We start from the raw sequence: 23,270 nt of genomic DNA on the forward strand, positions 1-23,270 counted from the left end.
GTGCAGGTGGATTGTGAATGTTGCACGGCTAGGGATGGCTGCTCTGGATGGGAAAGGAAGGGAGTGACTTCCAGGAACTACTTATGGCCTTCCCTCTTGGCTTCCCCATTGACTTTTCTTCTGGAAGTGAGTATCGCTTGCCCAAATCACAAGACTTTGTGGATGCTAGGATGGCCAGAACCTTGAGGACCAGTCATAAGTACACTCATTCAGTGCCATCACAACTTTGAACAATTGCTAAAAGAAGTCATTAAACAAGGAGTATTTGTACACTATGCAATAATAGCCATACCTCCAGATTAATTCATGTTTGTTTATTCTGCAAAAGTATTAGGCATAGAGACATGAGCACAAAGTACTACCAAATAAATTAAACATTAACCAAGAAGCAAGATCACTGTCTCCCGGGTACAAATGATGAGCTGACACAGCACTATCAAAGCAATACAGGTCCAAGTTGCAGCTGTTGTGAAGAAAAATGGATTGTTAAGTCACTTAGATATAGCAGATATAGGAATTTGGATTTAATAAGATATAAGACCAATTTAGGACATAAGAAGGGTTCATGAAATTCACAAATTTGGTGTTCAAGAAAAAAAAGGTTTTATTGTAATGCTTCTTAGTTTCCATCCCCCTGCTGTAAAGTAATGCCATTTAGTTGACATTTAACATTAGATTAAAAAAAACAGAAATAATATATGCTCATTTGCCTTAAAGCATATACTATTTTTTATCTTTCAATGAATGATTCTAAAATATAAATCTGTAAAAATAGACATTTAATCAAAACATTAATTGTAATATTCATAAACTGAACAGCTGAATTAAAAATCTTCTCATGTTCTATTAAGTAATTTTATTTTGGATTCCTTTGCCTCCCAAGGAAGCACGTATAGGAATGTCTGTTATAGTTTCAGTGATATTTTATTTTATTTCATATTCTTTTCACAGAAACTATGGCTACAATTTTCAAACTCCAAGGGATCTCAATTCTGGAATCCCTTTATTAAAAATAGAATCTGACTATTTTAGGAATGAAGAAATCTGCCTACATTGCACTTCAGGCTGAATCATTTGATTTCAACAACAACAAAATGCACCACAAACAATATTGTATTCCATGCCACAGGTCTAGAAGGGGAACTTAATTCTTAAATTTCCTTACACATGAAACATTTATGTATGAAAACAGGGAGAGAGTCTGCATTTGAAGAATAATTCTTCCAGAACACCTTAGCAAATCATTTTTCCTAGATTCCCTTCAAGTTAAAAAAAAACATTTAGCTGTTAAAAAATAATACATTGTCTATTGATAATCTGACCTGAATAGCAGCACTAAATCTAGTAGTGGGAGCACAAATATTCAAAACAGGTTTAACTATTTTATAGCTTTCCTTTTTAAAGTTTAGCTATGTAAAGCAGCACACAACGTCTTGTCTGAATTTCAGTGGTAGATCACTTTGATTTATAGTGCACCCAGAGAGCCATTTGAGAGGGAAAAGGCAATAAATTAAGAAAGCTGCCCAGAACTTATTTCATCCCATTTATAATTCTGAACTGGAAGGCATTAGAGTCGCCTTTTTTTAATCAGGGATTTATGAGTAGAATAGAGTCTACTTAAAGATGAGATAAGATAGCAAGATGACAAGAACATACTTGTGCCACTTAAGTAGAAATATTCTTAAAAGCCAGAGGGAGCAAGCACATTCAAGTCCCGGGGTTTAATATTGTGAGAATGTGAAGACTGCCTTTTTTCTTCGATAGTTGGAATATCCATCTTGGGAGGCTTGAAATTTGCAGGGTCATCTGACATCCTGGTGGCCTGTATACGCATCAGTTCCATTGGAGATGGCTTCTGAGCACTCTTATATGTCTGAATGGTAAAGCCCCCTAAGGAAATACACAGTTATATGAAATAAATTACAATAAATGTTTCAATACGTAACTGTTGCTATTACTAGAATTGCAGTAAATTTGGAGAGGGAAATAATGCTAACAATGTCTGATAACAGCTGTTCCAAAGTTATCAGGAATTTTCCAACTCTTTGAAGATAACTTGCCATAACACTATGGTATTTTCAGACAGACTCCATCCTTTTCACCCTGATCTCATATAATCTCAGCATCCACCAGGACAACCAACCTGCATTTGGAGCCCCACTACTCTCTGCAACCATCCTCAAAAAGGGAAAGTTGGGGACTAAGAGAGAGTTGTCAGCCTGGCAAGATCCAGAACAGACTTCAGGATAAAGCAACACCACTTCCTCAAGATAGAGGATTGAACTGCTACCGTACCTCCAGGGGACAGTAGCTATCTTCTGTATCTCTCACTTCCCCAAAATGCTCTCCAAAAGAGCCAAGAAGGACATGGATCTAGCACACACATGGCACAGCTCATTCCACAGATAATCATATCATTTGGAGTCCAATCACCTCCTCTGATTTAACCCATGCACAGTCCATGCCAGAGGTAATGATTTTATTAGCAAAATGTTTCTCCAAAATTTTAAAGTGATCCTCAGAAAAGTCTTCCTGAATCCCAAAGGCACAGGGCACTTTAAATAGAACTGCAATCAAGAGTAGAGAAGTAAAAAATGAATGACTTGTATCACATCATCATCCTTATTACCATGACTAAGTTCATACATAAGCTCTTGTCCATTCAGTGAATGATAACTGCATTGAGTGTCCTCCGTATTCACCTCCATATTCCAGAGATCAACCAGACATTCAAAACTATGGTCTATGAGACTGCTGAGAACATTCTGGGGTGCCTCTGGAATCTATCCAGATTATCAGACACCTGGAGCAGGTCATTTTAAGAGCACCCTTTCTGGGAGTTTCAGAAAAATGAGTAATCCCCAGAGTATGATCTGACCAGGCAAAGACTAGCTCTCACATTCTCCAATTTAGGAACCAGATGTCCATGCACAAAAAACAAGATCTCACATATGGCTGCCTGTGTGTGTCTCAGACCTGAGATTAGTTGGAACAAACACAAAATTGCACCGTGATCACAAATTGCTAAACCCTCTCGTGAGCATAAAGATCCATAACACTAACACTTAAGGATACTCTATCCCCGGAACTACGATGAGCACTATAAAGGATCTTGCCGCTCAGCAAGGTGAGTAGTACATAAGCAAGATACGTTGTTCCCAAAGCCCACAGCAACCTGGCATCTGCAGATAACCAGTTCTAACAGGGCCATGTATTCTATCAATCAGCACTACCCCACCTCCCCTTGGAATCCTGAAATGCAGCTCAGTAGGTTTGGGAAATAGCAACACTGCTGCTCTCCCACAATCCTATCTCGGTAATAAGCTCCTGAGATTTGTACATTCCTTTTCGATAACTGAGGATTCAAGTTCTATTCTCATCCATTTACAAAAGTTTATCCAACTGTAACATAGAAATTATCATCATCAGCTACCGTAGATCCTAGAAAATAGGAAAATGGAATTCAACATTCAAGACAAGAGTTGATGCTACTCATTATTTTATTTATTTATTTATTTAATACTATTTCTATACCGCCCTTCTCCCGAAGGACTCAGGGCAGTGAACAGGGCAAGAATAAAAATACAAATTACAAAAGTTAAAACAAGATTAAATAAATGCCCACATACTAAAATACATCATTAAAACCTAATAAAAAACAGTAGCAAACCCCCCCCCCCAATCCCCTCATCAGGCCAGGCCAGCTTGTTCAAAAAAGTATGTTTTTAGCTCGCGGCGAAAGGAGCGAAGGTCGGGCGCCGTCCGGAGCTCAACCGGTAACTGGTTCCATAGCTCCGGGGCGCCCACAGAGAAGGATCTCCCCCTGGGGGCCACCAATCGACATTCTCTGACCGGTGGCACCCTGAGGAGGCCCTCTCTGTGGGAACGCACAGGGCGGAGGGAAGTCGATGCCGGCAGCAGGTGTTCCCTCAGGTACTCCGGACCCCTGCCATGTAGGGCTTTGAATACCATTACTAGTACCTTGAATCTCACCCGGAAGGCAACTGGTAACCAATGCAGCTCACGGAGCAGAGGTGTAACGTGGGAGTATCGGGAGACTCCCAACACAACTCTCGCGGCTGCATTCTGTACCAGTTGGAGCTTCCGGGTGGTCCTCAAGGGTAGCCCCATGTAGAGAGCGTTGCAGTAGTCTAGTCGAGAGGTCACGAGCGCATGAGTGACCGTGCGTAGGGCATCCCGGCTTAGATAGGGCCGCAACTGGCGCACCAGGCGAACCTGGGCGAAAGCCCCCCTAGTCACAGCTCCTATGTGGTCTTCCAGGGTGAGCCGTGAATCTAGGAGGACTCCCAAGTTGCGAGCCCTATCTACGGGGGGTAATAGTTCACCCCCCATAGCGAGAGGTGGAATGTCCGAATAAACCCGGGATGAAGGTATGCAAAGCCACTCGGTCTTGTCGGGGTTGAGTTGAAGTCTGTTCCTCCCCATCCAGACCCGAACCGCCTCCAGGCAACGGGACATCACGTTGAGGGCATCACTGGGGTGGTTTGGGGTCGAAAGGAAAAGCTGGGTATCATCAGCATACTGATGATACCCAACTCCAAAACCACGAATGATCTCACCCAGCGGTTTCATATAGATGTTGAACAGGAGAGGCGAGAGGACCGACCCCTGAGGAACTCCACAAATGAGAGACCTCGCGGTCGACCTCTGCCCTCCTGCCAACACCGACTGCGAACGTCCCTGGAGATAGGAGAACCACTGTAAAACCGTGCCTCCCACTCCCAATCCCCTGAGACGCCGCAGCAAGATACCATGGTCGATGGTATCGAAAGCCGCTGAGAGGTCTAATAGGACCAGAACAGAGGAATGCCCCCTGTCCCGAGCCCTCCAGAGATCATTCACCAGCGCGACCAATGCCGTCTCCGTGCTGTACCCAGGCCTGAAACCCGATTGGTACGGGTCTAGATAATCCGCTTCATCCAGGACCAGAGGGAGCTGATGTGCCACCACACTCTCAACAACCTTCGCAAGAAAGCGAAGGTTGGAGACAGGACGAAAGTTGTTCAATACAGCTGGGTCCAAGGCAGGCTTCTTGAGGAGAGGCCTCACCACCGCCTCTTTCAAGACGGCGGGGAAGCTACCCTCACTCAGAGAAGCCGATATAACTGCCTGGAACCAGCTGCGTGTCCTCTCCCGGGCTGCATAGACCAGCCAGGAAGGGCACGGGTCCAATAAACATGTGGTGGTGCTCAGCCTCCCCATGATCCTGTCCACTTCCTCCGGAGTCACAGAATCAAACTCCTCCCAGGTGATATCGACAAGACCGCCCGCGTCCTGCTCGACAGACTCTGCCCAGTCAGAATCCAGACCGGTCCGAATCCGAGCGATTTTGTCCGACAGATGCTGGTTAAACTCCTCGGCACGACCCTGCAAGGGTTCCTCCCTCACCTCCTGATTCAGGAGGGAGCGAGTCACCCTAAACAGGGCGGCCGGGCGATTATCTGCGGACGCGATAAGGGTGGCGAAGTGGTTAGACCTCGCCTCCCTTATCGCAGCGAGATAAGACCTAGTATAGGTTCTTAGTCGCAATCGGTCGGATTCGGATCGGCTGGATCTCCAACCGCTCTCTAGGCCCCGTCTCCGACGCTTCATCTCCCGGAGCTCCGCGGAGAACCATGGAGCTCGACGGGATCTGCACCGGGTCAGGGGCCGCAGGGGTACAACTCGGTCAAGAGCCTCAGTGGCTGCCCTTTCCCAGGCTTCCACTAAGGCGTCTGCCGAGCTGTGAGCAAGGGAGGCAGGTGGGGACCCCAGCGCCACCTGGAACCTCTGGGGATCCATTAAGCGTCTGGGGCGGTACCATTTAATTGGTTCCACACACCCACGGCGGGGGGTGGCAAAATGGAAGACCAGCCGCAGGAGATGATGATCGGTCCATGACAGGGGCATAACAATTGGGGAGCCCCCACCAAGATCATCTAACCACCGTCCAGATAAGAAAACTAAGTCAAGAGTGTGGCCTCCCTCATGAGTCGGTCCCGCAATTACTTGCGTCAGGTCCATGGCCGTCATGGAAGCCATGAACTCCCGAGCCAACTCAGATGATCCTCCCAGCGATGGTAGATTGAAGTCCCCCAAAACTATAAGTTTCGGGAACTCAATCACCAACCCAGAGAGGACATCGAGGAGCTCGGGCAGGGCTGCTGCTATGTGACTAGGCGAAAGGTACACCAGCAGCAAGCCCAACTGCGCACCAGGGCCGCATCTCAAAAAGAGAGACTCACACCCAACTATCTGGGGAACGGTGGCCTCCCGCGGACACAAGGTCTCCCTCATGACAACAACCACACCCCCACCCCTACCCTGAGCCCGAGGCCGGTGTAGCACCCGGAAACCTGGTGGGCACAGGTCAACCAGAGGAATCCCTCCCTCTGGGCCCAACCAAGTCTCCGTGATGCAAGCCAGGTCCGCCTGCTCACCCTCGACCAAGTCACGGACGAGAGGAGCTTTATTAGCGACCGACCTGGCATTCAAGTACACCAGCCGGAGCTCAGGAGGCTGCACATCCTCACTCCCAGAGCCCGGGGGCGGAGCCAGAGGGTCGGAGTGCCCCACCGCTTTTAACCAGCGGAGAGGCCTTCCCTGAGGACGATACGGCCCTCTGCTCCTGCACCTGCTGCCATTCCCTAACGTCGTGGGAATAGGTATTCCCACGAGCAGCCCTGGAGCCCCGGAGGCAACCGGCCCCCGCTCCTCCCCCCCGCGAACTACCTTGGCACTGGCCTGAACAGAGGTTGTTGGACTGCCCCCCTTGTCCAAACAACCAAAAAGAGTACCCTCCCCCCTCCCTAGCCCCCTAAAAAATTTAGAAAGAAAACTAATCAGGGGCCTCCTATTGGGTTTCCGTCGAAGGCCCCTACCCGTGCCCAGCCATCTCTCGGGGTCCCAATAAATGGGCCCTTCCTCGAGATCGTAAGCGGCTAGAAAGGCGGGTCGCACCCAGGAAGGGGGAGCACCCCTGAGGGCGAGCAAGTCCGTGCAAGAATATTTAAGGAAAGGCATAAGGAGTAGTCCAAGTAGAAGGCAGTCCATAGTTGATGATCAGTCAGTAAGGAGGATCTAACAGAGGGTAAATAGGTGTCCCAGACCTCCGCCCAGCTGCTGCCACTCAGCTGGGTAAACCCCCCGAGCAGGCCGACCACCGTCCTCTCACGACGGCTGCCGAGCCAATTCCCGGGGAGGAGGTGGTGGTCTGAAACAACCACTCCGGATATGGCATGCCTCCTAGAGCTCTCACCTCTAGGGACAGCAGATGTAAGTTCAAGCCACCCTCTCACGGTGGCTAATATCCAGGATCCTCTGAGTCCTTTGGGGATGATGTGTAAAAGGCAAGCCATCATAGTTATCATAGTCTGGTCAGCTGCAATATCCAAGACCTGTGCTACCATTTGCAAAAAGCTGTATCCTTGTAACATGATGGAAGTTCTGCAATTCCAATTCAAAACTGCTTCGAACTGTATTTTATTTTTAAGGCTTTTAATAAATTTGCTTCCTTCTAGCCTTAATTTTTAATCTAAAGGTGGACTTCTGATCTTAATTTATTTACCTATTTCGTTTAGAAATAGCCCATCTCCCTCACAGAGCCACTTTTTAAGTTCTGAACTTTTGTAAAGTATATTTAATTTGTTCTTTTTATATAAAAATCATGTTTTCTCAAAGTAATACTATACCTGACTCGGTAGCAGATCTCTGAAGAGCTTTAGGTCCAAAAATGCTCCATTTTTCAGATAATACTTTATCGCTATCACCACTGTTGGAATCCATGGGGGCACGATCAGGACCAGTGACAGAAGCATAAGCTCCATGACTAAACCAGCTTCTTCCAATGAAAAAGCAGAAATCAAAACGGGAACAAGATTTGGCACATCAGATTTCCACAAACATCTCTTTTTAACAGATACCCTCACTCCAAGTAAATTTAAAACAAAACATAAATCTAGAGGGATTTTATATGAAGTGTTTGATAAAATACTCGATTGTAAACACATCTGGAGAATCAAACAGATTCCTAGGTAATCAAGAGATTCAGACAATTTGTGATTTTACTTTCCATTTTAAAAAAATGTACCTGTATGAGCGCTTGGGAGAAGAATGAGGAGTGCTGCTTGGAGTGGACTGGGCAGAAGAGGCCTGCTTATCTTCTTTTACCATGTCTCCACTTTGCATCTTCAAATTCTGTTAGAAAAGCAACAAACATCTGGAAACTTTCTAAATTTAACCTAGATCCCACCAACAATAAAAAATGATTCCACCTTGTCACTACAACTTAATGAAAGCTTTTGGTGGTATGTTTTAAAAAGCTGCATTCAAGATTATATAGGTTCTTATGGAAACCAGTAGACATATTTCAAGAGCATATCATTTTGAAGCCACATTTCTCTTGCTATTCAACCCAATGCAATGGGCAGCTAAGAAAAAAGACCAGAAGAGGTAGTCCTCGACTTATAACGGTTCATTTAGTGACCATTCAAAGTTACAATGGCACAAAAAAAACCAAACACGATTTATGACTATTTTTCACAGACCATGGCAGCATCCCCATGGTCACGTAATCAAAATTCGGCTGCTTGGCAAGTGGTTCATATTTATGACGGTTGCAGTGTCCCGGAGTCATGTGATCACCTTTTGCAACCTTCTGACAAGCAAAGTCAATGGGGAATCCAGATTCATTTAACAACTGTGTTACTAACTTAACAAATGCAATGAATCACTTAACAACTACGGCAGGAAAAGTCATAAAATGGGGCAAACTCATTTAACAAATGTTTCAATTAGCAACATAAATTTGGGGCTCAATTGTGGTTGTAAGCTGTGGATTACCTATAATAGAAAGTTGAAACGCCCTTCTTCAGAGAGGCTAGATTGTGATACCATGGAAACAGGTTTATAGTGTTACTTTCACTGCCAATGCATTGATACCGAATCAAGAATTCACACTACTTTTACATTGAGGATGTGTAATTCATCGAGAAGAGACCGTTTTGTTCCCACTCAGAATGTTCCATTTCCCAACAGATCACGCAATTCTAGCGAAGTGGTTTCTAGAAGTAAATTATCTAGGCCAGAAATGTCTTGAGGTGCTTCATTATCCTACATTAGCCACTCTTGCTTCAGAGGATTCGTTTCTGGGTACTGCCGAGCCACACCCCTACAGTCATGGTGCAGCCCAGGGGGGGAAAAAGGAATGCTGCAGGGTTCAGAATTCCCCAATTACACATACTTTAAGCACACATCCAAAAAAAGTAGAACAACACAAAAAATAATCGCAACGTATCAAAGACGCACAGCAATAGATGTCTCTTCCCTCCATACTTGGTTCTGTAAAGTAATAACTAACCATCAACGAGAGTAATAGACTGGCTAAAGAACAGAAGGGCCCAAACACCTTACATGGAATGACTCAGCCACACGATGGTATTTTGTTTCTTCTGCAGTGAGGCCTTTGTGTGGAGTGTAGCCGACATCTCTTAGCCCTGCCTGCTGCTCAAATCGCTGAATGCTCTCCTGGGTTTGTTCTAGAATGGACAACAATACACATTCACACATTTCTCAAAACTGTGCTGCCTACTACAGTTTTCTAAGAGTGATGTCATAAGCATCCACAATCACTAACTAGCAAAGCAGAGTGTGGCAATTCTTTAAACCACGTATAACTAAGGTTCCACAACATTCTGAACTTGCAAACTTTAGAAAACAGAATGAGGACGTGATGCAGATTGTAACAGCAAGATAATGTAGAACTGAATCAATGGCTTAGGATTCTTTCATACACATGAAAACACACACTTTCCCTCTCCAATTAGTTCTATAATCAGATTGTTTAAGCTTTACTATAGGTGTTTCTAATATGTTCTAATAATTTATTTCATATAAGTTATATGCTAAGCTTGTAAGCCGCCCTGAGTCTTCGGAGAAGGGCGGGATATAAATGGAATTAAAATAAAAAAATAAATAAAAATATAAATAAAAATAAAAATTGGCCAAGCAAAGAACAGTACCAAGTTCTAGTTATTCCAGAACTTAATAATGTTACCTCCTTCAGGTTTTTTTTAATATTTCTCAAAAAGACTATTTCTTGTTGCTGTTTTTAGTTAAAAATGTCCCAGTGCCCATATTCTTAGATTATTATCCTCTAACTCTATACCATTTAAACTCGTATCAGCTTCCAAGATTTTAGTCTTTAGCAGGAAACAACAGGATATGAACCTTGCTCCTTAGATATTCAAGCAAACTATTTTACCACTAAGATAAAGAGCTTAAAATATTATATTTTAATTTTTCTTAAATAAAGCATTCTCTATGTTAAATCAAACCTTACTAGACAATTTTAATTCAATAGGAAAGAAAAGTAAGCTTGGATGAGAGAGATTTGCAAAACTCATTTTTTACACTGTTGTGCTTACTAGACAAATAAAAATTCTAGTCCTGCCTTAGGCAAGAAAACCAGCTGAGTTACTCTGGGCCAATCGTTCCCTTTCAGCCAAGTCACAGCATTATTATTGTGGAGAAATTAGGAGCTAGAAGCATTATGTGCACCGCCTGGAGTTCCACAAAAATAAAGGCAATGTACCACTTAATCACGCAAGCAATCAAATAAATAAAATTCAACAACAGATGTTTCTAAAGCTAAGGCAGACCAAACACAGAAAGGGGTATAAAGCTTTAAATTAAACTGTACTATAGTCTTATGATTCAAGCACTCATTATGACACAGCCTGTTTTCTAATTATCTCCCCATTAACAGAATGTATATTATTGCCAACCTTTGATTTTTCGACCTAATTCTCTATTCGTCAGTATGTTATTTCCCACAAAGATGTAGTAGCTACTAGCACACAAGTGTCAAGAAGTTGCTTCTCATGGCCATTTGTTTGAAGACAATATTTGTTGGACAGATGAAATATGTTAGCCCAACTAGTGAATGGTAGATGGCAGCTGAGGATCAATCAAAAAGTGTAATATAGTACTATAGCCCCGGTAAATATGTTTTTTAGTTTTTCACTGAAGTCTAACAGGTACCAGAATCAAAGTGATTGTTATGACATTTTATTTATAATTTAAAGATTTGTTACCTCCTAGTATGGTGTGCAATTTTTCCCCCTCTGTACAAATAGAATTATGTCATAGTTTTGACTTGGCTCAGTTGGGAGTGTTGCTATTATACCAGCTTCCCTACTGCATAGCAACCTCCCTGCCTGAGCTCCTGACTTCATTCCTGGTTAGCAGAGGATGTTCTTGGGGGGGGGGGGGGGACTTCAATCTGCCTTCCCTGGAAACAAGGTCTACGAAGGTTCAGGAGTTCATGGCTACCATGACAGCCATGGGTTTATCCCAGGTCATTAAGTACCTAACGTCGTATAGCAATGTACAATCCTCAACTGAGGGAGCTTTTGGGGTCCCCTTTTTCATGGTCAGATCATGCCTTGATTACCATGAGATTCTTTGGCACCAGTATTCACTGCAGGGAGGCTGAATCCATTACATTGATCCACCCCTGGTGACTGATAGACCCAGTGGGATTTCAGAGGGAGCTGGGTGTTGTTCCTATTGGTCTCCTGCACAGTCCTGCCAAACCTTGTTTACCACTAGGAATAAAGGAGCAACTGAGGTTTGGGATATGCCACTTCTCCCCTCTCACAGAGTTCATCACTGCCCATGGTTTACAAAGGAGCTGAGAGAGATGAAACGAGAGATGTCTAGAGTACCTGAAATGGAGACGAACTGAGCAAGGGTTAGAGCCTCTATTAAGGCCTACTTTGTGGCAGTAAGAGTAGTGAAGCAGCAGTACTTCTTAGTCTGCAAATTGCTACCCTACAGCCCCGTTTTGAGTGACACAAGCCCTCTGAGGTAAAGGGGGACTGTGGAACCCTTTGCAGGGACATACAGAAGATCCAACAGAGATGGCATTTTACAACACCCATCTGCTAGGAAACCGTATTTGGCAGGCCCTAGAGAGTGGGCCTTTTCTGCTATGGTGCCCGCACTGTGGAATCTTCTCTACACTGACAGAAGACTGGTCTCACCAATTCTGAGCTTTCGAAGGTCCCTTAACACTTGATTATGCCAGCGAGTCTGAGGATCCCAGAAGATAGCCCCATCCCTTCATCTGTTATTTCCTCGTTTTGTTCTGTTTATTATAGTTTTTATGTTTTATCATTAATGATAAGTGGCTTTATTCACTGTTTAGCTTTGTTGTATACCACTTAGTCAGTTTTGGTGAGATAGGCGGCTATATGTATATATTTAATAAATTCAGAAGATGATCATAAATAAATGGGACATAAATTACATTGCAAAATTCTCTGTAGAAATTAACTTGCCTACCATAGAAATGCAAGAGCTCTTACTTGCAATAAGAGAATTCATGATGATGTGAGTGGCTTTGGACTTCACTACTGGTGTCTTGTTCACCTCAGAAGAAGACGGGGGAACTTTGGCAGAGAAATGCATGCTAGTCTCCCCTTCCTCAACCTATACAGAGGAAGGCAGATGCAATTTTGGAAAAAGAAAATTAGGAGAATTTCAGATAAAACTCCTGCTCTCATGGGCAAAAGTTTTGGAATTTGTATTGAACAATAATCTTGAGCTGACATATTTCCACTCTCTTGCCTACAATGTGAAACACTATGCAACATTTGGAAACCACCATTCTTGTAGCCATTTGAAAACACGAATTCACTAAAGAAGCTTGTTTTATTTTTCACTAGAAAAAGTCTAGCTACAGAAATAAGTAAAAAGGCTCTTTCTGCAATAATTCTCTTTCTCATTAATTTTCCTGCTTAGAGTCAAGCACAATTTTCAAACTATTCACTATTTCTAAAAAGTAGGCCATATATTACAATGACAATCACAACTGCTTCCTTAAAAAAAAGTTTATAAAAGATACAAAGTTAAAACTGAGTAACATAATTAAAGTTTAGTTAAGCCTAGTATAGCTCATTTATAAATTTCATATCTTCATATAGCTCACACCTGTATTATAAGTATCAATTCTTTTATATTAAAACAGTAATAAAGGCTTTACAGAATGAGTAAACTGGGCTTGCAGATTTTATTTCATTTCCTTCAATTTAACCTAAAATTTGCAAAAGATTCAGTTTATACTTAGTGTAAAAGACACGTGGTCCTCAACTTACATCTATTCGTTTAGTGACCCTTTGAAGTTATGAGTGCTTAAAAAATCACTTACAACCAGTCATCACGTTTACAACTATTATAGTGTCCCCAGTCATGTGATCGCGACTCAGGCCCTTGGCAACCAGCAGGTTTTTATAATGGTTGCAGAATCCTGGGGTTATGTGATCACCATTTGTGATCTTCCCAACCAACTTCCAACAAGTAAAGTCAATGGGGGAAAATACTGTAAATTTGCTTAACAACCTCAACAAAAAGAGGTCATACAAATGGTCATGTGATGACTCACTTCATGACTGCATTGCTTAGCAAGAGAAGTTCTCATCCCAACTGTGGCTGGAAGTCAAGGGACTACCTGTATACCTTTTTTCATAGAAAAAATTGAAATACCGTATATACTTGAGTATAAGCCGAATTTTTCAGCCCACTTTTTGGGCTGAAAAATCCACTTCGGCTTATACTCCAGTGAACAAAAAAAAAAGAACTTCCACCCCCCAGTTTGGAGAGCTGCTGCTTTCATCAAACATGGACGAAGGCAGCAGCTCTCCAAACGGGCTGCAGCGGTTTGGAGAGCTGCGCGCGCAGCTCCGCCGCCACCTCTGCAAGCCTCCGCTGAGAGAATGGGGCGGTGGAAGCTTGCCACCCATTTTCTCGGCGAAGACTTCTTTCGGGGGATGCAGCCTCTGTCACCCCCTTCTCTCAGCTGGGCAGCTGAGAGAAAGGGGCGGCAGAGGCTGCTTCCCCCGAAAGAAGTCTTCGCCGAGAAAATCTCAGCGCCCATTTTCTCGGCGAAGACTTCTTTCGGGGGATCCAGCCTCTGCCGCCCCCTTCTCTCAGCTGCCCAGGCAGCTGAGAGAAAGGGGCGGCAGAAGCTGCATCCCCCGAAAGAAGTCTTCGCCGAGAAAATGGGCGCTGAGACGCCTCATTCTCTCGCTCAGCGGAGACTTCTTTCGCGAGATCCAGCCTCTGCAGTGCTGCACCGAGAGAACAGCAAGCCGCCCCATTCTCTCGGCGGAGCATTCCACCGCCCCATTCTCTCGGCGGCTTGCCACCCCGTTCTCTCATCTCAGCAGAGACGTCTTTCGGGGGATCCAGCCTCCAGCTGCTGCATTTCCCAGCCTCGGCTTATACTCGAGTCAATAACTTTTTCCAGTTTTTGGGGGTAAAATTAGGTGTCTCGGCTTATACTCGAGTCGGCTTATACTCAAGTATATACGGTACATGCCTTTGTTCAAATTACTCTAAGAATTATACTTACTCTCCATTGTTGCCTCTTTCATTTTATAAGAAACATTTTAGCATGTCTTATCAGTGCAGAACTGTGTCATTTTTAAAAGTTGTTTAGCTCCTCTTCCAAATGCTTTGATATGTTTAAATTTTAGTTGTTGGTTAGGAGATCTCTTTATTAGCTCAACAGACTGCATACCTGGGAAATCTTTTCATATTTGTGATCTGGAATGACTGGTTCTTTCCATAAGATATTGGTGGTCATATTTGAAGGAGGAGGAGTCATTGGTGCTGTATCCTCCAGGGCATCATCATAACTGAATGCCCGACGATTCATTCCAATTGGCTGGGATATCTTCCCTAGAAAGCTTCCAGAGCCATGTTCTATAGCTAAGGACAGAGATTAAGATTTCACAATGATCTGAATTTTTAGTGTTTCACCTTTTCAAAAGCAAAATAGACAACATTAGCCCTTTCATCAAAAGCCTTCTAGGATCAGTACCATAATTTTGAAACATCTTTGATGCAACTAACACAGCATTTATAACCAAATAAAGTATAACACATTACATCATGACCTAATACAGGATGGCAATCTTTTTTATTGAGGTCCACACTGCTTAGAAAAGATGAACAAGACTGAAGCAAGAGGTGAATAAGGACACTAATTCTCATTAAATTTCTTATTGGTATAGTTTTCTACCAATATTCCCTCTCGTACCAGTTACTGCTAGAGAAAAGGCAGATTTTTTCCCCCCAACAATCTCACCTGATCCCTTGCATAATATCTTCTGATATTTCTGATATCTTTAGTCTAAAGATTCTATGTCGCCCTAAGAATCACAGTTGCCCATCCTTGATTTAAGCATCTTCTGTTTCATAGGTTTATTTCACATGTGACATGTAAAAATTTTAGGGCTACAAAAATCCTAGCCAAATGTTTTTAGAAATGTTGTTACTGCTGAATTACCAAAACACAATTTTTAATGTAAAAAACTTATATATACCATTGACATACTAATTGATGTCCTTCAGTATGAAGATATTTAGGACAGGGTATGAACCAGATTTCTTTTTGATAAAGCGCACATGTGCATTGACTATGTGATAAGACTTTCTCCAGGATGAACTTTCCCCAACCGGTTCTTCCAATGGTGCACTGCATCACCACTTAAGCCACCCACTTTGCTGCTAGTCATCCTCTTCTCTTTTCCCCCCACTTTTCCTAGCCTTCTCCAGAGAGGAACCCAAAAGTGGGATAATTTCAGCCTGGTCATTGTGCCTCAAACGACAACTCTGTATTGATTTGTTCAACCATCTCTTTGCCTGGATGTCCACAGTATTCTCAGAAAGCTTTTCCAACACCAAAGTTTAAAAATGAGAATATCATTTTAAAATTCTGATATTAAATATATTCTGCACTATTCTGATATTTGTAGGTATATGTAACACTACTTCTCCATGAGCTTCATTGGTTACCAGTATATTTCTGGGTGCAATTCAAGGTGCTAGTTGGCAACTTTAAAGTCCTACTACATGGCTTGAAACTGGGTTACCTGAGGGATCTCCTTTTTCCAAGAATCTCTAGCAGTCCAACCCAATGTAGCAGAATCGGCATGCTGCAGGTCCTGTCAGCCAAAGTAGTGGCTAGTGGGGATTACAACACATGCTTTTCCCACAGTGATCCCTGCTTTATGAAATATCCTTCCTTTGGAGATAGAATGGCCCTGTAAGCTTTTTGTAAGGCCCTAAATATCTGCTATGTTCCCAAGTCTGGGATGCTGACTGTCCCATTTCCTGGTTGTATTGCTAACTCGGCTGCTATGGCACAATGGGATGGGTATGCAGGAGGGCTGGGAGGAGGGGGTTTAACAAAGTAACTTTAGACATTACTTGCTGGCATCTCCTGCTGACTTTGTCTATGGGAAATTGGCAGGGAAAGTCACAAATGGTAATCACATGACCAAGGACTGGTCACAAGTATCCCTTGTTTAGAACCATCACAACTTCAAACAGTTGCTGAACAAGTGGTCAGTAAGCAAGGACTACCTGTATTAGTAGATCTTGGAGATCCTTTGTATTTTCAGCTATCATAGTAGTGTCATCAGTATAGTACAGGTTTTGGATCTTTCTTCAATTTTAAAACCATGTTCATATTCTTCCAATCCAGTTTCCTTTAATATATGTTCAGCATTAGGTTAAATAAATAAGTGGAGAGACTACAACCTTGTTTTCTTCCTTAGCAAATGTGGAGCCAGTACATTTCACTATGTTCTGTCCAAAAAGTGGCTTTTTCACTTGTATATAGATTTCATGTAAGGCAATGAGATGTTCTGAGATTCTTATTTTTCTAAGCACATTCTATAGCTTAATATGATCGAAACAATTGATCTTTCTGTAATCAAGGAAGCACAGGCTGATTTCTTGATATTCTTTGGCTTTCTCAATTATACATCAGCAATAGCGTTTACTAAAGCAAGTCTGAACACATATCATCTTGTTTTGGAGGAATCTAATTGGCATTGGATGATTCTAAACATTTTTTAACATGTGAAATTATGGCTATTATACAACAGTTTGCATACTCATTTTTGTCTTATTTTTCTGGCATTAGAATATAGATTAGGGTTCCACAATATGGCCAGTATAATCCCCAAGGCTTGATGAGATTGTTGTTGCAATTATTTAAAGTAATATTTATTAAATCATTTTCATATAAGGTTTGGGGTCAATGAACAATATGAAACTTCATGAGTGGATTAATGAGCTGAAGAGCTTGGGGACCCCTGACAGAGATAGATCTTTAGTTCCCAGACAAGAACATCATGTCATTCTCCAGATTTGCTGAGAGTTTGGATATTTAAGTCTTTTCTGTGATTTGACATATTTCTAGTACTTGTGGTTCCTTTAGATAGGGAATATTTTTAAGGTATCTTGGATGTTGACATCTCCGTATATTTGTAGTGTTTTAGTATACGCCTATCTTTGTTTGATCTTTGAATCAATTACTACCTGTCCATTAATGTCCATTAGCAAACCAATTTGAGGTTGGTATCTTTTTCTGAATTCCAAAATCTTTTGCAAGACTTTGTTTTTCCATGTCTGTTTCAATCTTCAATGTCTTTAAAGATGCTATTGTAATACTGCTCTTGTCTCTTTTAATAGTTCTCTGAAACTCTTTACTAAATTTGTTCCTGAGATTTTTGTCTTCTGTTCATAGCAATTTCCACAATTAATTCTGACATTCAGTTTGTTTTCTTCCAAATACAGGGAGGAGAGGCAATATGAAAAGGCTGAAAATTTTACTTATAAATGCATGAGGATTTTGAAATATTTCCTATTAAATATTATGATTAAAGAGGTATAATAGCCTAATGTACTACCCCCAAATTGCTAACTTTTTTACACATATGTACACGGAAGAGAGGCATACTAGCTCTCCAATCAAAACAAACACGCTCAATAGCAATTTAATCAGGATTCAAAAGAACACAAATTAACATCAGAATAACTAACCACATAAACCTATAGATAGCAAATAAAAATTTAAAGAGAGAATATAAGAGTACAGTATTTTTCTAATAACAGAACTACTCATTTTGCATTCTTGCTAATTAATATCTCTACTTAAAAAAGAAAGCTAACAAGCATAACATTTTAGTTCAAAACTGAGGTAAAATATAATTTCTTAAGAGCAGAGCCAGAATTTCAGAGTATTAGAATCACAGAGCTTAAAAAAAAACAGACCAATCAAGTCCAAACTCCTATCCAAAGAGGAATCCAAATTAAACAACGAGCCAGAAGGCTGCTTAGTTTGCTTATTTCTTTTTAAAAATTATATGGCTGCCCCATCCGAAGCAATTCTGAGCAACTCACAAAATATTCAATTATTCTTGAATAAATTCAGGACAAGGGTTTAGCCCTCCATTTCACTAGCCTTTGGTTCTTTTATACATACTCCTAGATGTAAGTAAGCTCTCCTTAAAACAGTATTATAAAATCCTTCGGAAACTTGAATTGGAAATTAAGTGTTTGTTACAAACGCTACTGCGTCCTATTTAAATATATATGAATTCTCTATCAATTAGTTTTACCAGGAACATCTGTTCGTCTCGAAGTCATGACCGTAACTCCAGATGCTTCACTATTTAGAAATCCAGGACAGGACTGCTGTTACCTAATAAAAATATAAGGTATTTTGGTCTGTTAACAATTAGATTAGAATATCTTGGCTTATCATAAAACCAAGAATATCACAAGAAAGTTCTAATCGTTTAAGAATGCATGCTGCCTAATATTTAATTTGAAGGCAACAATATGAAACATGAGAAATTAATTTATCCAAATATTATCCTAATAAATTTGTTAGGATAAAAAAATAAAGGCCAAAATATCTTACCACAAGTTATGATGACAGAATGATGTCAAAACTGGGCATTCTCTTGCTGAAGCTGAAACTATCAAATCATCCCCAGGAGATTCCATGCAGAAAGACTAACAAAAATTAAGAAGCAAGATTTTTTTTAAAGTTAAAGCAGTAAGAAAAATTGCAAAAGATGTTTATGTTTCCTAGTTATAGGTATGCTTAGAATTGCTTTAACTACTTTAAAGAAATCTAACTGGGTAATTCTCCAATCATGAAATGTCTTCCATCTGGAGATCCTGCAACTTTTGATATGATGCAACTAAAATATCTAGCTAGTTATATCAAAGAAAACCTCAACTAGGTTGGGGAGGGGGGAAAAGGACAGTTGAAAAAACACAAATCTCATGTTAAAAGTATATTAGTACGGGAAAAATAATATAGCATTATAGCACTCCACACATTATAGCATAATCAGAATCTAGCATACTATATGTAAGACCTGTACCCCTTCCCAGGTTCTACCTAAATTTTCACATAATAGTTTTCACTCAGCCATACCATTAATATTCAGATTTGAAATACATAAGATTTTAGTAATATTTGTGTTAGTCATTTTGGTTTAATAAGTAGTTTTATAATTGTACTATATATAAATTACATAGATTTACATAACTTTATTCATAGTTTTCATAATCCTATTCCTATGTACAATCATGATACATTGTTTTTATATTTGCCCTAGCACCTTCAATTTTAGTTAACATAGTAAGCTAACGAGTAGCACAACAGGATGGTATTTCGTTGATCAATCAGTAAAAGAAAGATTATCAGATACATGAAGCAGCTTTTACGCTTCTTTTAAAGTAAAAGATCTCTAATTACAAGTAAGGATATTAAAGTAGAAATCTACTTATTGAATTATCACACAATTAAAACCTAACAAAATATTTACCTCACTAATGAACATAAGCACATAATTCAATGCACAGATTGCTATTTTAAAAGAGATTTACTAAGAGGGAAACCCAACAGAGACATATTCCCCCCAGGACTGTTCTAAGCTGGTGTGGATACACAGAATAGAATAAAAGTAGTAATATCTGGATATGTAATAATAACCACAATCAGTCATCTATTATTCTACCATCATCACTGTTGATCGAAGTTACAGATTTTACTTTGTGACATGCAAAGGAAATTAATTTGACTGTAAGGTCCCCCATCACCTAAATTTCTGGATTATGTACAAAACATATCCAAAGGATAGTCATTTACGGTCTCATTAACAATTTGTCTTACATTCAATTAAAAAATCCTGCATAACCACATAACAAATGCAAATAAGAGAAATATAAACAAAATGACCAACAGAAGTTATCCCCAAGCTTCTCTAAAGGGCAGGGCAGTTAACATGTGAGCCGGAGAGCATGAAGCATGTCTATATTCTAATTCAACCTTCCATCTAATGTAAAACAACTTTAAGTACTGTAGTAACTGGAAAGCTTTACAATTGCAAGCTGTTTATCTATCACTGAGAGTAAATGAAGATAGAAAGGATGTTGAGCTAGTCACTAGGAGTCGAAAATGACCTGAGGACACATAAGCAATCAACCAATCACCACTATCCATATGTAACATCCTGCATTATTAAACTGGAGAATTCACTTCTGTTATTATAATAGCAGCCAAGTTAGATAATTTTAAAAGGGGACTAGCTCAGCAGGTTCACAAGAGGACCCAAGCATCAAAAGTTGCTACAATCCGTGCCTGTTTATTATCCCTTGAACCAAGGAAGCATGCCCTAAAATGCTTGCTGGCTCCTGGAAAGCAGCACTGGAAAGGAGCCATAGCCACCCAGGGTTGTGAGCTTCCGAAGCGCATCCCCTCCACTACTGGGCTGAAGTCCATCAATTACAATACTACTATTGCCTAAGCCGTCTTTGGATCCGTTCCGGCTCACCAACTTCTCGATGCATTTGGAACAGGGAAGCAAACAATGGCGTTTTAATATTACCGTGCAATTTCTCTAAAATTAAAAAAAAGCCACATCTCAGCTTAGTTTAGGTTATTAACCATTACTTAGCAGCTGCCAGAAAAAGGGATAAAGTACTTTCCCGGGTGGACAGAGGAGCGGAAGGAAAACGCACACGAGGCTCCGCGTGTTTGTCTCCAGCCCTAAAACGTGCAGCTGCAACTGCAGCTGCAGCAGCGAGAAAAGGAGCCCTGAGCCGAAGGGCGCCAACGGGAGGCGTGTTTACACAGCAGCCACGGCACCTCCTTTCCGTAGATGGCAGGAGGAGCCAGCTAAGTTCGCCGTTTCGAGGTTTCATCATCCACGGCATCTTCGTTTCCCGGCAGGGAGCTTCCAGGGTCACGCAAAGCCTCGGTCCACCCCAACCCGCTTTCCACGCCTTAGCCCCACGCCGCAGCCGCCGCCCCCCCCCCCCCAGCAAGCTCTCGCCCTTCGCTGGCCGCCAACGGGACCCAGGCGCTGGCACCCCTCACTCGCCTCCGCCTTTCGAGGACGTACCTGCCTTGGGCTGCCTGCAGCCCCCGCACTGGTTTCTCCCAGTACTAACAGGCCCGCCGAGCCCGCCCGTCGCTCGAAAGAAGACGACACAACAGGCTCCGCGCAAGCAGGAAGCCCGAGCCGCCAAGGCTCGGAGCCGCCATGGCGCAAAATGAAGCCGGGAAGAAGAGTGAGCGGACACATCCGGCCCGCCCACCGCGAATGCGTTGGGCTTATTAAAGTCGCCAGCAGGGGACGCCCTAGCGCAGGGGTAGGCAACCTCGGCTCTTTTATGACTCATGGACTTCAATTCCCAGAATTCCTGAGTCAGCATAGTTAACATGTGAGCCGGAGAGCATGAAGCATGTCTATATTCTAATTCAACCTTCCATCTAATGTAAAACAACTTTAAGTACTGTAGTAACTGGAAAGCTTTACAATTGCAATCTGTTTATCACTGAGAGTAAATGAAGACAGAATGTAGTACAAATGTAGTACAAATGTAGTAGCATAGCTGACTCAGGAATTCTGGGAGTTGAAGTCCATGAATCATAAAAGAGCCGAGGTTGCCTACCCCTGCTCTAGCGCCTCAACCGAGAGTCTTGCGAGAAATCTGCTGGTCGCGTTTCTAGAGCGGGGAGGGGGAGTGCGGCGTGGCGGGGGGTGGCGAAGCGTCATCGAGTTGAATGGGACTTGCGGAAAATCTGAGCCACTGGGGTGGGGATTAAGGCATCGGGCCAGAAACCAGGAAATTGGGAGTGCTAATCCTGCCTGAGGCACAAAGCCAAAGGGGTAATCTTGGGTCATTCTTTTTTTTTTCTCAGTCCTAGGAAGGATACAGTGACAAATTATTGTTGAAAATTTGCCAACAAAAATGCAGGGATTGAGTCGCCGGGAGAGCCGAGCTGACTGGAAGACAGTAGAATAAAAAGGGAGAGGGAAATAATAATAAAATGTGTTTGCTATGAAATAATGGGTAGCGTAACTTGGTTTCCTTTCCTGCCTTTCCTTCCGGTGCTCAAGCTGCTTCCCCACACATGTAGTTACTCCTTTGTTCTTGGTTTTGTGTAAAGGCAGTGAATTTCATAACTTTATACAGCATATTTGGGGCATGTAGTTACTCAGCCAAGATAACAAAAGCGCATAGTAAGGTTTGAACATTGAAAGTGGATTAGAAGAGATGGCACATTTGCAAAATATCAAGAGTTTAATTTAATTATGGGACTTGTATGCCGCCCTATCTCCCGAAGGACTCAGGGCGGCTAACAACAATAAAACAACAATAAAAACAGTAAATACAAATATTAAAAGAGATTAAATTTTACAAAGCCCCACTAAAAACCAATAAAAATTAAAAACCCCATCGTCAGTCCAGGTCGGCCAGTTGGAAAAGGTATGTCTTTAGGTCGCGACGAAAGGACCAGAGATCTGGGGCCATCCAAAGTTCTCGGGGGAGCTGATTCCAGAGGGCAGGCGCCCCAACAGAGAAGGCCCTCCCCCTGGGGGTCACCAACCGACATTGGCCGACGGCACCCTGAGGAGACCCTCCCTGTGTGAGCGCACAGGGCAATGGGAAGTCATTCCTGGCAGCAGACAGTCCTGTAAATATCCCAGGCCTAAGCCATGTTTAATGTGGCCATTGTTGTGTAACCGGTTCTTTGCAGGCAATAATGAAGACAGAAGGTTACAAAGGAACAGAACTGAAACAGTGGCTGCTGTGCAGCTACTTATACGGTTGGCCACTAGGTGGTGGCCAATAGGTTTAAAGGAATCCATTCCCGCCCCAAATCAACCAATGATCATCTTGGAGACAGCAAGTCTGGCTTAGTCATTGAGTTACACAGACACACCATTGAGCAACCTTTAAGCAGCATTCAAACAGACACCTGAATCTGTACAAGTAAAAATCCCAATACATTACAGCTATTTACTGCAGTCCTTTTTACTGCATTTTACTGAATTCATTCCAATTCAGCAGTTTGGAAGAATATGATGACAGTCAAGTAGGAGAAC

General features: G+C 42.1%; 1 protein-coding gene across 3 annotated transcripts; it reads right to left on the reverse strand.

Moving 5' to 3' along the window:
• Nucleotides 1–149: 149 nt before the first annotated feature.
• Nucleotides 150–21,484, reverse strand: KIAA1191. Of its 3 annotated transcripts, XM_081321483.1 has the most exons (10): nucleotides 21,279–21,484; nucleotides 18,782–18,876; nucleotides 18,477–18,559; nucleotides 14,582–14,772; nucleotides 12,369–12,492; nucleotides 9,412–9,536; nucleotides 8,090–8,196; nucleotides 7,692–7,840; nucleotides 1,657–1,890; nucleotides 154–463 (listed from the first exon to the last, which is right to left on the reverse strand). In XM_081321483.1, exons 3-9 carry the CDS (start codon nucleotides 18,502–18,504, stop codon nucleotides 1,682–1,684), a joined length of 933 nt encoding a protein of 310 aa, XP_081177609.1. In that variant the 5' UTR covers nucleotides 18,505–18,559; nucleotides 18,782–18,876; nucleotides 21,279–21,484; the 3' UTR covers nucleotides 154–463; nucleotides 1,657–1,681. The 3 variants fall into 3 exon arrangements, with proteins under 3 accessions (XP_081177608.1, XP_081177610.1, XP_081177609.1); XM_081321482.1 differs by having other exon boundaries at nucleotides 150–1,890; XM_081321484.1 differs by having other exon boundaries at nucleotides 152–1,890; nucleotides 7,692–7,837.
• Between the last annotated feature and the right edge of the window lie 1,786 nt (nucleotides 21,485–23,270).

Source organism: Vipera berus, assembly GCF_964194415.1.
Source record: "Vipera berus genome assembly, chromosome: 2".
In the NCBI taxonomy this organism is placed as follows: Eukaryota; Metazoa; Chordata; class Lepidosauria; order Squamata; family Viperidae; genus Vipera; species Vipera berus.